This window comes from Belonocnema kinseyi, chromosome 5 (assembly GCF_010883055.1).
Source record: "Belonocnema kinseyi isolate 2016_QV_RU_SX_M_011 chromosome 5, B_treatae_v1, whole genome shotgun sequence".
In the NCBI taxonomy this organism is placed as follows: domain Eukaryota; kingdom Metazoa; phylum Arthropoda; class Insecta; order Hymenoptera; family Cynipidae; genus Belonocnema; species Belonocnema kinseyi.
Window position 1 is genome coordinate 87515648 of NC_046661.1, and position 18001 is coordinate 87533648.

Consider the following 18001-nt stretch of genomic DNA (forward strand, 5'->3'; position numbering starts at 1 on the left):
TCAATAATTTTTACCTCATTGTAACTGAAAAATTGACATAAAGTTTAAAAATTCAGAAAGAATCGTCAGTTTCTAGCATTACTTTGAGAGAAAACTTGCTATAAACTATAATAAATTGTATAAACAATCTGATTATTAAAGATTACTTTACTATAACTGCAAAACAATTTGACAAAATGTTGAAAATTTTCCAAAAAATCTCAACTTTCTAGCATTATTATGAAAGAATATTGCTATAAATAATAATAGATTCTTAAAACGATTATTATTTTTATTAAATTTGATTTAGTATTTCCCCGCTCTATCTGAAATGTTGGAAAAAAGTTTTAAAAAATTTCTTTATTCAAAGATAAAATTATTATAAACGATAAAAAATTGTTTAAACAATGTTTGAAAACATCTGATTATGAAATATAACGTCACTTTAACTGAAAAAGTTGACAAAAAGTGGAAATGAAAAAAACACCACTTTCTAGCATTATTCTAAAGGAAAATTGTTATAAATAATAATCAGTTGTTTAAACTATTTTTATTTTTGTTAAATTTTACGAAACCTTTTCTGCTTTAAATTGAAAAGTTGAAAATTTCAGAAAAAAAATCGATATTCTACCTTTATTCTAAAAGAAAATTGCTATAAGCAATAATAAATAATTGTTTAAAGAATTTTTGAAAATACCTGATTATTAAATATTACGTCACTTTAAGTGAAAAAGTTGACAAAAAGTGGAAATTAAAAAACTATAACTTTTCAGCATTATTCTAAGAAAATATTGTTGTAAATAACAATCTATTGTTTAAAGTTTTCTGATTTTTGTTAAATTTAATTCAGTCCTTTTTCGCTTGTATTGACAAGTTGAAAACAAGTTTAAAAATTTTGAAAAAAGATTGATATTCTACCTTTATTCTAAAAGAAAATTGCTATAAACGATGATGAATGTTTAAACAAATACTTTAATAACTATCACTAATTATTACCTCATTGTAGCTTAAAAGTTGATAAAAAATTTAAAATTTTCAAAAAGAACCGCGTCTTTCTAAGAATATTCTAAGAGAAAATTACTAGAAATAATAATATTTTAAAGTGTTTAAACAATTTGAAAAAACCTGATTATTAAATATTACCCCACTATAACCGAAAAAGTAGACAAAAATTGTAAATTTCAGAAAAAACTGAAATTTTCTACTATTATTCTTAAATAATATTGTTATAAATGATAATAAATTCTTTAAATTATTATTGTTTTTATTAAATGTTATTAGATCTTTTCTTGCTTTAACTAAAAGGTTAGAAAAAAGTAGAAAATTCTCAAAAACCGCTATTTTCTACCTCCATTGTAAGAGAAAATTGCTATAAATGATAATAAATTCTTTAAACAATTTTGGAAAATATCTGATTATCAGAAGAAAGTTATATTTTATGTATTAGAAATAATTTGTACTAAAAGAAATAAAAATAAAAAAAGTAAGAATTCGCCCAAAAACTCACAAAACACAATTTTTAACTTATGGGTTATTTTTAGGACCCTATAAACAGGCTTATTGGGGTGAAGTTCACGAAAGGAATTTGTGATATGTATTCTATGGCTAATTGTAAAAATAAATATTAAGGAAATACTCGATAAACCTAATATTGACGATTGTGTCCAAAATGTAGAAAAACTAACTTTTTTCTTATAGGAAATACTCGTTAAACTTGATGGGGTTTGCGAACCCCTAATTATCAATTTTTTCAAAACAAAAAAATGCGTATATTTTTTTTATCCTAAAAAATTTCGGGTGAAAGAGAATCAAAATTTTAAAAAATGCAATTTTTTGGCCTACCTTATCAGAAAACGCCAGTAATTTTTTTCTGAGATCTCTTTGTCTGAATTTATAAATTTGTTATGTACTTTGTTCCCGAAAAAAGGGGAGGGGGCAGGGAAAAGAAACTTGAGAAGGGCTGAAGAAAAGAAAAAGTGATGCGAAAGTAGAGGAATGTAGATGAAGGGGAATTACTTGAGGAAAAGTGGTGTAACGGGATGGAGAGGGGCAGTGAGGGAAATGGTGGAGAGGGGAAGTGAAAGGTTGGAGTGGGAAGGGCGGAAGAGGAGATGGAAAATAGGGGTTGAGGGAATCATGGAGAGGTGTGCGGAGTGTAGGGAAAGTGAAGGGATACTATACTACTATAGGATGAGGGTGATGCGATAGGATCTGATAGTTGTGGAGGGGGAGGAGGTGATATTAAGAGAGGGGATTTGAAAAACTTACGCATGTTACCTTCTTTAACTGATTTTGTTGATGGGAATGGCGAAACAGGGAGGAGAGGGGTGGTATGATAGGATCGGTTGGGGGAGGAGGGAGCGCTATAGGGGCGAATTTCGAAAGACGTGCACAGAGCTTCACAAAAGTCCCGGGACGGCTGAATATTTCCTCAAGTAAAATATTTTTCAGGGAGGTCAATACATATCCGGACGTAAAATTTATAATTCTATCGAATTCCGATGTAAAAAAGGGAGTTTCTATATTTTTTAAGTTGACCTTGAAAAAGCCTTGAAGATCACTCTAAGGCGATTTAAACTGAAACAGGGTCTGCATCCCTCTGGGAATAGAAGCTTTTCTTTTTTTCGTGTCGGGTAATGTTACTTATTTTAACAAGTCGTATTCAGCAGTGACCTGAAGCAGGACCTTGATTCTGACTTTCAAGGTCATTTCAAGGTCAATTTTTCCATTGAAACTCACAAGGATTTGGGAGGTAGCGGAAGTAAAGAGAGGGATAATAAGTGAAATGAGGAGAGGAATGTAGGAGAAGTAAGTGGAAATGATGGGAGGGAAACAAGGGGAAATAAGGGAAAATGAGGTTAGTAGGCAAAGGAAGGATGGTTGAGAAAGTAAGGAGAGGGTTAAGTAGATGAGGTATAAGTTAGGGAAGGGAAGGAAAGTATAGGTTAAATTATGAGGAGAATTAGGGAAATATAAGGGAATTAGGAGTGGGAAATTTTTGGTGGGGGAGATTCGAGCGACTTATTTACGTCCTAATAGGTTACGAAACGCTTTTTTGTAGGCGCAATGCGCCTACTACAACTAATTTTTTGTTTTTAACTGATTTTGTTATTATTCTACTATTTTTATAGGTTTTTCGAGCTATTGAATTACCGGCAGAGTTAGCTCGATTAACCAGGCTAAGGGACGCTTTGATAGTGCAGAGGCACCAGTTCGTCAGTTCCATTGTTAATAATACCGATGTTTCAAATTTGGCAACACTGGTAAGCAAAAAAAGAAAAATTCATAATTTAAAAAATAAGTTGTTTTTTTCGTGAGTCAGAGTAATTAAATGACTAAAATTTATAGGTAAATGTCAAACTTAAGTCATACGAATCTGCAGTTCAGGAAGCAGCTCAGGCTGGACTTTTAGTGAACTTAGTGGCTGAAATTAACGACCAAGAGCATTTAAAAAATGAAGAAAAACCTCCTGTGAAAACTGATAGGTGGAGTGTTTTACAAGCGGTGTTTTTTGCCAGCACTGTTTTGACCACCATTGGTATTTATAATTAATACTATTTTGTAACTAAATAAGGGGTTAATTATTTGGATTTTTTGTGTTATTTTTTTATTTCAAGATTGCATGAGATAGCAAAAGATTCTTTGGATTAAAGGATATTTCTGATAGAAAATCATTATAATCAACTCCCGATACAGGAATCCCCGGTTTACGATATTCCTAGAACTGAAGGCCTCCTTAGTTTCGTGATGTGGGGAGCCACGGGGCCTGAAAAGGCGGCAGTGTTTAGTCGAGCATGACAAGCACGAGGGCCGCACTCTTAGCGTGTTAGTATCATCAGGTTGCATCATGCGTCCAAACACAACAGAAATCATTCACACGGCCTTGCCTCTTCACGCTTGTATTCCCCCGATTCAGGATGAAGACCACTACAACCCATGTTTGTAACCATTCTTATATCGGGAGTTGAGTGTATATAGTAAACACTTGGTAGGAATATCAGCATTGGAATAAATGATACAAAAATATTCAAGGAATAAATGTAAAAAGATGAGAAACTACCAAGAAACGATTTGTTTTAGACCACTCTTAAATTCATATGAAAGTACACAAAAATGGCGATTTTGCACAAATCAACTTTACACAGCAAAAATATGTAAACTTCCTTAATATTTTATATGTTTTATGTTTTATTGTTCAGTCAAGTATAAGTTATTTGAAATCCCTCGTTTATAATATGAGCTAAACTCATTTATTAAAATTAATTTAATAGAATCGAAATTAAGCTTATTAATTAAATTTTTCAACAAAAAAAAAACTTTAAAACCCCTGGAAGTCTTTGAAATCCTTGGAGACTCTTTGAAATCTTTGAAAAACGTAAAACGCCATTTTAAAAGTATAAATAAATTGAAAGTCCTTAGATATAATCGCAAATAAGCTTATTAAGTAAAGTTCTAAAAAAAAACAACAAAAAAAAACGTTAAAATCTCTAGAAATCTTTCAAGTTCCTTGAAATCTATGGAAAACATAAAAATCCTTTTTAAAAGTAAGAATAGATTGAAAGCCCTCGAATGCAATCTAAACTAAGCTTGTTAATTAAATTTCTAAAAAAAAAAACGCTGAAATCTCTAGAAATCTTTGAAATTCTTTGAAATCCATGGAAAAAGTAACAATCCATTTTAAAAGCATAAATAAATTGAAAGCCCTACGATGTAATCTAAATTAAATTTCTCAAACAGATGAAAAACCTAAAAATCCCTAGAAATCTTTGAAATCTGTGAAAAACGTAAAAATTCTTTTTAAAAGAATAAATAAATTAAAAGCCCTTCGAAGTAATAAAAATGATTAATCTATGGAAAACATAAAAGTCCATTTTAAAAGTAAAATAAATGGAAATCGGTTAATTGCAAAGATAAATAATAAGTCTGAATTTTCCACATTTCCCAGGATTAAAAAGTGCGCAGACAAATAAAGGTCATAAATATATAAAAAAATGTTTACTCGTCAATCGAAGTGAATAAATGTATACAACTTAGGAAAAATATTGAATTCTGGTAACACAGAGCTTTATGCCTGCTTTTTTTGTTGTTTAAATTGATACTCTCCTCAATGAAAGGTACATACAAGAGGATTTCTGATAAAAATTAAGAAGACGCAATTTTTACCTATTTTCGAGAAAAATGTATTTTAAAGTTGCGAACGGATGGAAATCGAACCGGTGTAAACGTATTTCGAAGCTTCTGTAGCTCCCTGGTAGAGCACTTGTTTTATAGCCTCAAGGTTGCGCGTTCGATTCTCGCTATCACTTTGTTTTTCTAAAGTTTTTTTTTAATCAAAATGCTTGTTTATTCCATTTTTGATTAACATTTAACGTAATTATGCTATTTATTGATTATTTATTATTTATTTTTAATCAAAAGTTTGTTTATCGTATTTTTATTATCACTCGTGTCGACAATTTTACATTATTTTATTAAAATTCTTTATTTTTCAATAGTTTCTAGTATTTATATTTTCAAATTAAAGAAGGAACAAAGTGATTCAGATGAAAGCTTAAATAATAAATATGAAACACCAGTGGATGCAGTGCCCCATTTCACAAATATTTACTAACAAGTATCAGAAGTGTCTTAAAAGTGTATTTTCACGTATTAAAGATAATTTTCTACTAATTATTTATGTTTTTTTTGTATTTTGCGGAAACAATTTGATTTTGTATATATTATTGAAATTTTTATTTGCAACACTTTTTTTCTTCTTCAATTCAGAAAAGTAATTACTGGAAACTATTGAAGAATAAAGAATTTTGATCAAATGTATACTTGTCGAAACGAGAGATAATAAAAAGACGATAGAGTTTTTATTGAAAATAAGGAATAAATAATCATCGAATGGCATAATTATATCAAATGTTTTTCCAAAATGTGATAAACAAGCATTTTGATCAATAAAAAAAATTGAAGTACGGACAGCGAAAATCGAACGCGCAACCTTGCGGCTATTAGACGAGCGCTCTACCAGAGGGCTACTGAAGCTTTAAAATAATCTTGTATCGGCTCGATGACGATGCGTTCGCAATATTTAAAATACATTTTTCTCGAAAATGGATCAAAGTTGCGTCTTCTTGATTTTTCTCAGAAAACCTCTGGTACGTACCTTTGATTGAAGACAGTATCCATTTAAACAAAAAACAAAAAAGAACATGAGTGTACGAACGCACAAAAAAACTTAGCAGTGATTAAAAAATTATTTAATTATCAAATTAATAATAATCAAACAGTTTTAAGTAAATAATTAATTTTTTTAATAAACAAAATTCCATCCCCCAGAAAATGTTGCATTTTTAGGCATTTTTTAAAGAAATTTCTATTAAGAGCGTTTAATATAGATCAAAAATAAATATTTAATAATTTTTAATTAATAAACAAAAAATTGTTTAAATAAATAAATTTCCATCGCCCATGAAGTGTGCATTTTTTGTCATTTTTTACTGAAATGTCTATTAAGGAGGCTTATTATAGATCAAAAAAAAAAAACTTAATCATTTTTAATCAATAAACAAACAATTGTTCAAATAAATAAATTTCCATCACCCATCAAGTGTGCATTTTTTGGCATTTGTTACTGAAGTTTCTATGAGGGACGATTATTATAGTTTGAAAATGAATATGTCATCATGTTCAATAAATAAAGAAATAATTGTTTAAATAAATAAATTTCCATGACCCATAGAATGTGCAGTTTTTAGAATTTTGAAATTTCATTTTTAGAATTTTGAAATTTCATTACATTTTATTTATTTTCCAAAGTTCTCGAGAAACCCCTTGAAATATTTGAAAATCCAAATAATTCTTTGAAATATTTGTAAATCTATGGAAAATTTATTTACAAATGATAAATTAATTAAAATAATCTAAATTTAGCTTGTTAATTAAATTTTTCAACAAAAAAACCTTAAAATCTCTAGAAATCATCGAAATCTTTTAAAATCCATTGACACCCATGTAAAATGTGAAAATCCGTTTAAAAAGCATAAATCACTTTAAAACACTTGGATATGATCAAATTCAAGCATTTTAAAGAAAGTTTTGAAAAAAATAAAAGTTAAAATACCCGGAAATCTTTGAAAACCCTTGAAATCCTTAGAGATTTAATAAAATCCTGTACATCTTGTGAAATTCCTTTAAATGCCTTTAGTTTCTTGAAATCTTTGGAAATTCTACAAGATTCTTTGAAATCCTGTGACATTTTTTATACCTTTAGAAATCTTTAAGAATCCCTTAAAATCCCTTGAAATCTGTGAAAAAAGTAAAAATCCATGTAGAAAGTATAAGCTATTTGAAAGCCCTTGCATATAATTTAAATTAACCTTATTAAATAAAGTTTTCGAGAAAAATCTAAAATCTAGAAATATTTGGAAATCCTACAAAATTCTTTAAAATCCCCTGAAATCTGTTCAGAACATAGAAATCCATTTATACAGTACAAATAATTTGAAAGCCCCTAAATATAATTTCATTTAAACTGATTAATTAAACTTCTTGATCAAAGTTTATATTCCTAGAAACATTTAAAATCCTTTAAAAATCTTGGAAAAAATTAATAATATCTTTTAATTTTGTGAAGTTCCGTAAAATACCTTAAAATTTGCAAGAATGGTACAATGCCCTTAAAATTGAATACAATTTTATTTATTTTTCAAAGTTCTCTAAAAATCCTATGAAATATATTGAAATTCTACAAAATTCTTTAAGATCCCTTGAAAGCTTTGAAAATATAAAAATCTATTTAAAAATTATAAATAAAGTGAAAAACATTGAATATAATAGAAATTAAGCTTATTAATTAAAGTTTAAAAAATAAAGGTTAAAATCCCTAGAAATTTTTGAAATCCCTCGAAATCCTTGGAGATTTAATAAAAACTTTTGAATCCCTTAAAATTCCTTAAAATCAATGGAAAATTTAAAAATCCATTTAAAACGAGATTTAAAAAGTATAAGTCATTTGAAAGTCCTTGAAGATAATCTAATCTAAGCTTATTAAATAAATTTTTCAAAAAAAAGTTTGAATCCCTAAAAACCTTTGGAGTTCCGTGAAATCCTTGGAGAGTTAAAAAAAATGTAATCTTGTGAAATTCCTTGAAATACTTTAAAGGTCCTTGAAATCTTTGTAAATCCTACAAAATTCTTTAAAATCCTTTGACATTTTTTATACCTCTTAAAAACCTTAATAATCCGAAAACGTAGAAATTCATTTAATAAAGCATTTGAAAGCTCTTGAGTTTGATCTAAATCCTTCGAAAATTGTTCGAATCCTTTGGGATTCCTTAAAACCTCCTTGAAATCTTGAAAATCGTGAGGAATCCCTTTAAATTAAATTTATTTTTTCAAGTGATAAGAAATAAATTTTGTCTTGAAATCTTTGAGTACTAGAAATTTTTTGAAATTCCTTGGAAATCTTTTAAATTCCTTTGGAATTTCTCAAAATCCCTGGAAATGTTTTCAAATCTTTAAAATCCCCTAAATTTTCACGAACATGTTTCGAAATTCCTTGAAATCCATGGAAACCTTTTTAAATTTCTTGAGAATCAATAAAACTTGTTAAATTAGTTTAAATTTTCAGACATCCCATAAAATAATTTTAAAAGCCTCAAGATTCGCAGAAGTCCCTCGAAATTTGAAATGCCTTCAAATCTTTCCCTTAAAACCTGCTGATATATTTGGAAATCTACGTTAATTAAATAAATCATTCGTTTATACTTTTTATATGTTTTGCATTATATCTTTCAATATTTTAATATTCTTCATTTCTATACTGATTTTCTTATAATGGACTGTAAAATTATTTTTCTAAAATCGCGAAAAAATGATAAGAAATTCATTAGAGGAAAATTATTATAGACCTATACTGATTTCCCTATAATATTTTTTCGTAAGGTGATTTGTCAAGGATGCCATGGGCTTTTGAAGGATTACACGAGATTTTATAGGATTCGATTGGATTTTCAAGGATGGCGTGGGATTGCATAGGATGCTATGAGATTACGAAGGATTCCATGGGATTGTATAGGACTCCATGGAATTGCTAAGAATGGTGAAGGATTGTATAGGATGCCATGGGATTGCATAAAATGGGATTGCGAAGGATGGAGTGGGATTGCTAAGAATTGCAATTTATTGTATAGGATTCCACAGAATTGCTAAGGATGGCGTGGGATTGGGAAGGAGGCCATGAGATTGCGAAGGATTCAATGGGATTGTAGATGATTGCATGGGATTATTAAAGATGGCGTGGGATTGCATAGGATGCCATGGGATTGCATAAGATGGCATGGGATTGTATAAAATGCCATGGGAATGCTAAGAATGGTGTGGGATTGCATAGGATGCCATGAAATTGCAAAGGATTCAAGGGGAACATAAAGGATTCCATAGGATTGTTAAGGATGGCTTGGGCTTGCATATGATACTATGAGATTGCAAAGTATGCCATAGGATTGCATAGGAGGTCATGGGTTTGCGAAGGATAGCGTGGGATTGCATATAATGCACGGGGTTGCATAGAATGCCAGGGGGTTGCATAGAATGTCATGGGATTGCAAAGGATGCCATAGGATTGCTAAGGATGATATGGGATTGCGAAGGTTGCCATGGGATTGCATACGATTTCATGGGATTGCGAAGGAAGGCATGAGATTGTATAGGATGTCATGGGATTGCTAAGGATGGCGTGGGAATGCATAGGATGCCATGGGATTGCGAAGGATAGCGTGGGATTGCATAGGATGCCATGGGTTTGCGAAGGATAGCGTGGGATAGCATATAATGCCAGAGGGTTGCATAGAATGCCATGAGATTGCATATGATGCTATGGAATTCCATGAGATGCAATGGGATTGCATAGGATACCATGGGATTGCGAAGGATAACGTGGGATTGCATAGGATGCCATGGGTTTGCGAAGGATTGTGTGGGATTGCAGAGAATGCCAGGGGGTTGCATAGAGTGTCATGGGATTGCATAGGGTGCCATAGGATTGCTAAGGATGGCATGGGATTACGAAGGTTGCCATGGAATTGCAAAGGAAAGCATGAAATTGTATTGGATGCCATGGGATTGCGAAGCATGGCATAGTACAAATAGTATAAAAAGTACTTAATTTACATTAAATTTTTTTGTTAGTATCGATGAAAAGCCGACTCAAATTTCTATTAATTAAAATTAAAAAAGAAAAGAAGACGGATAATTATAATTATAATTAGGTTCTGCCTTTTTATAAAAAGTTCTAAAGTAAGGAAAGATTTTAAATTGATTGCAGCCGAACAAAGTTAATCGCAATATTATTATAGAGTTCCTAAAATGTTTATATCAGACAAATTCAAGTTAAAAGTGTGAGAAATTTTAACGTTTTTACTTGTAAATGATTTAAATAAAGTAATATAAATTTTTATAATTAGAAAATTTCTAATTTTAAACCTTTAAAATTGCAAAATTGCAATACTACTAATTGTAAATGTAAGTTTCTTAAATGAAGAAACTTACACTGTTCTTGAAAATCAAAATAAACTAAAATTCACATCATTAGAAAAATATAATTTAATTAAAACTTGTTTCATTCATCCCTCAGATATTTCAAAATGTTCATAATTAAATTTCGAAGTTTTACTTCCTACTTAACAAATTTCTCAATCTCCTAATATAAAATTTTAAGACAATTTTATTTTTTGCAATTTTAAATTTCAATATATGTATTATTATTATTATTATTATTATTATTATTATTACACCATTAAGCCATTTCCTTTCCGGGGTAGGCGTGACTCACTCCAGATGTAAATTATAAATAAATGTGACTATAATGTTTTCAAATATGAAGAATTTTAGATTGATGACTTCTAAATTTTGCAGTTTAAATTACAAGTTTCACAATATTTAAATAACAAATTAGACATTTTTACTTTTAACGGAGCACTAAATATTAAAGTAACGGATTTTTGTTGCAAAAATATCATACTATCTAGAATATATAATTGATGACATTACTTAGCTGTTTTCCAAAATAAGAACTCTTAATGTTTAAAAATATTTAATAATATAATCAAATGATTGCATAAATTTGAATTGAAAAACAAATTCTTTTCCTGTTCAAGGCAGTGCTTTTCATTTGTTTTTCTGTCTTTGTCTGTTGCTGAATGTGCGCATCCACGCAGACTGTGGCGTTTCACCGAATGCGCTTTCACACCATTATTTCCCCATGTAACGTTAAAAGTCGTACAACCCTTTTGCGATAGATTTTCCAGAAAGAAATATTCGAGTTCGATGCACAGACATCTATTGAAATTGCTGCCTCTGTTCGGTCCTTTGTTACCGAGAAAATATTTCCTGCTCAAATGAAATATGCAAGAGGGTGTTTTGCACGAAAGCGGAAACCTTTGTGTTCATAGATCAAAAGTTTTTGTCTTTTTTCTCATTTTCAATGACATTTTTGCGACTTTTTCTTTTTTTCTTTTTAAATTAGGATTCCTTCTTCACTTTAATAGTTACTCAAAGGCCAAACGTCATAGGTCAAAGTTGAAGGGTCATAGTGATTAGGGGTCAAAGGCGAATTCCCATTGTCCAGGGTCAAAGTTCAGAGGTCTAGGGTAAGATGTGAGGATTGATAACCCGGGGCCAGAGGTCAAAGGTCAGAGATAAAATGTTAGTTGGAGTTTTATCTATCAGGGTCAAAGTTTAAAGGTCAGAAACTAAGGGTGGTATACCATGGGATCAAGGGTAAGATGATAATGGTGAGAGTATATATCTCAGAGGTCAAAGGTCAAAAGATAAAATTGAGTGGCTCATAAGTGAGAATTCATAAGTCAGGGGGTAGAGGTCGAGGTCAATTATGGGTCAGAGACTGCAGGTGTGGAGTCATAGGCCAAACCTCAAAATTAAAGTTTCATATCTCAGGGTCAAAGTTTAAAGGACAAAGAATGGGGTGGTATTTAAGAAGGTCAATCATCAGAGATGAGGGTCCATAATGTATAGGGCAGGGGTCTAAGTTCAAGAGTCAAAATTGAGTGGGTCATATACCAGGGAAAAAGTCTTACAGGAGAAGTTGCATAGTTGAGAGTCAAAGGTTGAATATCAAGAGTCAGAGTCAGACGTGGGAATTTGACGTTAAAGTTGAAGGTTCATATCTCAGGGTCAAATTTAGGCGTCAAGGTCGAGGGATGAAGGATTATACGTAAGACTTAAATATCAGGTAGTCATGGGTCAGATACTGATGATGAGAAAAAATGGGTCAGTAGCCAGTGGTCAAGGTTCTGAAGTGAGGGGTTCTAAGCCAGGGAAATTTTTACAGGTTAATTTTCATAAGTCAGGGTTAAAGGTTAGGGGACAATAGTCATAGGTCAGGGCAATAAGCCAGGAACCATATGTCAATGTCAGAATAAAATATTACAGTCAAAGGCGATTGTATCAAGTTCGAAGGTTAAGGTTTTAAGGTTAAAGTTTCATAGCTCAGCATCATAGGTTATGGGGTCATAGGTATAGGTTAAGGATAAAGGGTTAGGGGTCAACGGTGTTAGGTCAGGATCAAATATTAGCAGGTCAAGTGTGTAATTAAAGGTAAAATTGTATAAGTTAGGTTAAAGGTCAGGGGTCAATGGTAAGGAGTAAAGGGTTATAGGTCAGGATCAGTAGGTCAAGTGTCGTCAGAGATTAAAGGTGAACCGAAGCAGGTCACGGTTCAAAGGTGATCGATCTAAAAAAGTTGTTTCGGGTAAGTTTAGGGTCAAAGGTTAAGGGTAACTGTTAATGAATCAGGGTTAGGAGTCAAGAATAAAATAGCGTTTAAAAATCAGGATAAAATATGAGAAGTTTAAAAGTCAGAGATTAAATGAGAGAATATATAAGTCAGGGTTCAAAGTTTCGTAGGTCAGGGTCAAAGGGTAAAGGTCAATTTTTTAAATAAGTATTCTTTCGAAAAAATACTAGCTCCTAATTTAAGAATTTTTGCAGGATACGGAAACATTGTGCCGTCAACAAGTTGGGGAAGAATTTTCTGCATCCTATTTGCCCTCGTCGGAATTCCCTTAACTTTGACAGTCATCGCTGATTGGGGCAAGCTTTTTGCCGAAGGGGTCAGTGAAGTCGCCCAAAAAATAAGATCCAAACTTCCAAAACGAGTGAACTCTTGCATGCCTACCAACATGGCAGGAAGAAGATCTTTAGGTCAATAAAGAAATTCTTTATGGGGTAATCACCCCAACAGTGGGCCACCTATATAAAGTAGGCCTCCCCATGTAAAGTAATTTTACTAATTATTTAATAAATATCTATAAAAGTTATTTATTCAAATAATTATTTTCTTTAACGTTAGTAATTATAGAATAAAAGTTTATAATAATTACTCAAATAGAAAAAATTTCCCTACAGTGGATAATCATTAATTAAATACACTAATAATGTAAAATAATTAATTTAATTTCATTAATTAACTCTAAACGTGTTTATCAATTTAAATGTGAATTAATCATTTTTATTTTCATTTTTCTCTTAATTATTATCCACTATAGTCCAGGGACCATACTTAAATTACGTAACAGCTCAGGCAGCGGGGAAGAGGGTAGAGAGATTCGGTTACGTTTCGTTACGGTAGAGGGTTCTTCACTCATATACATAATTTTTGAAAATTCGCAAAAACTTTCTCCTGAAGATTGTCTTTTTAGTTATCAATTTTATTATTTCGTTGAAAATGTTACAATTTTCTTTTTAAGAAAACATCCTTTTTGATTGCAAATAAAAAGGTCCGTTTTAGAACAAAAATCGTCTTTTTTAGTTAAAAATTCAGCTCGTTTTGTAAAACATTAACCTTTTGTTTAAAATTCATATTTTGTTGCTGATAAATCAACTGAAATCTTTTTTGGATGAAAAATATTTTTTCTAAAAATTTATCTTTTTGATTTAAAAGTTCATCTTTTGCGGTGTAAAGTAATGCTTCCTTCTTAAAAAATGCAACTGTTTTGTTGAAAATTGAACTTTTTTCCAGAAATATATTTTTTTTAAATCCTATTTTTGTATGCACCTGTTTTAGTAGAATTTTCATTTTTCTTGGACAAAAAGGCAACAGTTTGGTTAAAAATTTAACAGTCTTGTTAAAAAAAGTAATATTTTTTGGTTAAAAATTCGACTATTTAGTAGACAAATAACTTATTGTTTACAATTCTAATTTTGGTGTTGGAAATTAAACTGGAATCTTCTTTGAATAAAAATTGAACTATTTTTTCAATGTTTTTTTTTAAATACATCTATTCAAGAAGAAATGTTACATTTTTTGAATAAAAATTATACTGTTCGGTTAAAAATTTAAACCTCTTTTTTAAAAGTTTTTCTTTTTAATTTTAAAATCCATATGCTTAACAGAAATTACATCTTTTTTGGATGAAAATTCTACTATTTGCTTTAAAATTGAACAATTTTGTTGAAAAGTGATACTTTTTGGGTGAAAATTCTGTTGTTTTGCTGAAAATTTAGCTATTTTTTTAGAAAATTTACTTTTTGTCTGAATTAGTTGTTTTTGTGCAGAGAAATCAACGATTTGGTTAAAAAGTCATCCTTTTTGGTTTAAAAAAATCATATTATGGATTGAAAATTCAATTTTGTCAAAGAAAGTTATTTTCTGTTACAAAATTAATATTTTGATCGCGAAAAGTCAACTGGAATCTTATTGCGATAAAAATTCGATTATTTTTTTTTTACAAAAATTCGTCTGTTTTAAGAGAAATTTTATCTTTTTGGATAAAAATGCAACTATTTAGTTAAAAGTTCAACAATTTGTTTGAAAAGTCATAATTTTTTGTCTAAAATTCTGCTGTTTTGTTGAAAATTTTGCTATTTCGTAGAAAATTTACTTTTTCCTTAAATTTAGCATTTTTTTGTTGAAAAGAAAACTACAATCTTTTCTAAATGAAAATTTCACTTTTTTGAAAAATTTTTTTTAATTAAACAAAAATTCTTCAATTAAAAAAGTTTTAAGAGAAATTTCATCTTTCTTGGACAAAAATGCAACTGTTTGGTTGAGAATTCTATGCTGTTTTGTTGAACATTTATTTCGTAGAAAATTTACTTTTGGTTTAAAATTGATATTTTAATGTTAAAATATGAAAGGTCCGTTTTTCTCAAAAATTAATCTGTTTTAGTACTAATTTTATCAGTCTTGGATACAAACGCAACTATTTTTCTTAATATTCCTCCCTTTTTGGTTAAAAATGTTCGTTTTAAAAATTAAAAATTAAATTTTTTTCGTAGAAACTTATTTTTTTGATTTAAAAATTTATCTGTTTTAGTACTAATATGTAACATCTTATTTCATGAAAATACAACTTTTTGGTTAAAAATTATTATGCTTCTCTTGAGTATTTAACTGTTTTGTTTGAAAGATTTGGTTAAATCACTTTGTTAAGAAATGTTTTTTTTCTTGAAGATTTATATTTTAAGTTGAAAATTCATCTGTTTGGTTCAAAGTTGAACTATTTTGTTAAAAAATAATCTTTATTATTTGATAATTTAAATACTTAGGTAAAAGTTAAGCTGCATTGCTGAAATTAATTTTTTTGATTTAAGGTTGGTTTGTTTGAAAATTTAACTGTTTAGTCGAAAACCCATCTTTTTAATATTGATAATTTTTAGTTAAAAATTCTTCTTTTTTAGTAAAAAAAAAAATAATTTTCTTGCTTTGAAATTTCATGTTTGTTGGGTAAAAATGTGTCAGTATCGTGGAAAATTAATTTTTAGCTGAAAAGTCATAATTTGTTTCGAAAATTTAATTTTTGTAGAGAAAATTAGCCTTTTGGCCTAAAAGTCCAATAATTTAAATAAACTTTTATTTATTTCTTGAGTGAAAAATCTTCATTTGTTGAAAATTCGTTTTTTTTGTTTTAAAATTCTTTTTTATTGTGTATAAATTTCAAATTTCTGTTAATAATTTATATTTTCAGGTTGAAAGTTGAACTATTATGTTCAAAATTTAATTATTTTGTTAAAAATCGAGTATTTTGTTAAAAAGTCATATTTTATAGTAGAAAATAAATTTTTCGGTTAAAATAAATGAATATATTTGAAAATTTAAAATTTGTATCTTAAATACTGTTTTATTCCGTTTTATAGAAGATCCTATGTTAAAAATATCACAAGATTAAAATGATGGTATTTGAATATTAATGATCAAGGAAAATGAAAAATTAGTCAAGGAAAAATCAGGGAATTACAAAAATAAAGTTCTCAGACACCCTGCCTATTCTACTAGCAATAAATAACAAAACATTTCTGGAAAATAAAAATTACGTAGAATAAGAGGGAAGGGGGGGGGCTAGATTTTATTTACGGTTAGTCACAGCCTAGGTCAAAAAGTTATATATATAGACTACCGTTCAAAAGTTTGGGTTCACCTCTTTTTTGATGATTTATTAAGTTCCCTTCATTTTAATTATGTCAGAGCTAACATTTTTTTCTGTACAGTATTAAATGCTATCAAAACTCTGTATAAAATGAATTTAGGGTGAAGCCTATTGGTCTGTTTTTCAAGTACTTGTTGCAAAAATGGTGTAGATTGCAATTTTTTTTATTAAATTTGCAATAACTTCCGTAATAATAAATATTTTGTAATGTTCCTGGACTCACATTAAAGCTATTTTTCCACATTTTCGCAAAAATTGATTAGCATAGAACAACTTTAAGTTCTTCCACTGTGATAGGATTTTTTAAGATTTACTCTTGTAAAGCTCTTGTGATACTGTTGAACGATAGCTTAAGTTCTTGAAATGCGATAGGACTTTTTAAAAGATTTGTGCTAAGCTTTTGCAATACTGTGGAAAATAGCTTCAACATGAGCCCAAGAACATTTAAAAATATTGATCACTAAGAAAATTATTGAAAATTTAAGAAAACATTGAAATATCCCAAGCGAAAGTATTATATATAGTTTATATATAGTGTGAAGTATTATATATAATATTCATTTGTTTTATACATTTTTTGCATAAAACAAATGAGTCTTATATATAAAACTTCACACTATATATGAACTATATATAATCTTTCCGCCTGGGTATACACTATTCTTGCAATATTTACTCAAAAAATGAACGATTTGGCTTTATCCTGATGCACTCATTTTATGGGACATTTTAAGAGCATTGACTTATTCAAAGAGAAATTTTTTAGCTCTGACAGAATTAAAATTGAGAATTTAATCAATCATCGAAAAAGAGGTGAACCCAAACTTTTGACCAGTAGAGTAGTTTATATATAGTGGACAAAACACTGATATTTTCATTTCTTTTATATAGAAACATGTATAAAGCAAATGAAAAATATAATTTTCTTGTCCATTTTATATAAACTATATGTTTTCACCTGGGAGGGGGTGTTTTAGAGAGGGCCTATAATCCATTACGTAATTTGAGTATGGCACATGTAGGTAGCCCACTGTTAGTACTTTAAAAATGTCTTCGTATGTGTGAAGATTTTTTGTCATCATTAGTAAATTTATTTTTACTTTCTCTTCATTCTACACAGGAGCTTTCGCAGCTGTCGTTCTATTATTTCTATACTTGGCCTGCGGAGCCGGAATGTTTATGTTGTGGGAGGAGGATTGGGGATTTTTTGAGGGTTTCTACTTTTGCTTCGTGACAATGACGACAATCGGATTTGGTGATTTAGTGCCGAGTAAGTCAAAAAAGAAGAAGGAAGTAAACAAATCTGAGACTTCAATATGTAAACATGAGGGTGGTTCCTATTTATAGGGGGAACCTCCTTTCAGTGGATTGATTAATCATTAAAGCACAGCACGTGTTCATAAATTAAAATTGAAATTAAAATCAATTATTTTTCTTTTGTTTGTGCTTTTAATTAATATTTATCGTATTTAGGTATAGCATTATCCACTGTAGGAAGGCTTCTCCTACTTGGTGATTTTTTTAAATTTCTAGCTCTCACCTCCAGTTTTGTTTGAATGCCCAAAAAATATATATATCACATTATA

The 18001-nt window shown here is 29.6% G+C and overlaps 1 protein-coding gene across 1 annotated transcript in view; it reads left to right on the top strand.

Annotated features, from left to right (window-relative positions):
• Positions 1-18001, top strand: part of LOC117173766 (TWiK family of potassium channels protein 7-like) — a 36019-nt gene that overhangs the window by 14663 nt on the left and 3355 nt on the right. The window contains exons 2-5 of the mRNA XM_033362406.1: positions 3111-3242; positions 3328-3517; positions 12979-13191; positions 17536-17685. Coding sequence (XP_033218297.1) covers positions 3111-3242; positions 3328-3517; positions 12979-13191; positions 17536-17685 — 685 coding nt within the window. The remainder of the gene's footprint in view (positions 1-3110; positions 3243-3327; positions 3518-12978; positions 13192-17535; positions 17686-18001) is intronic.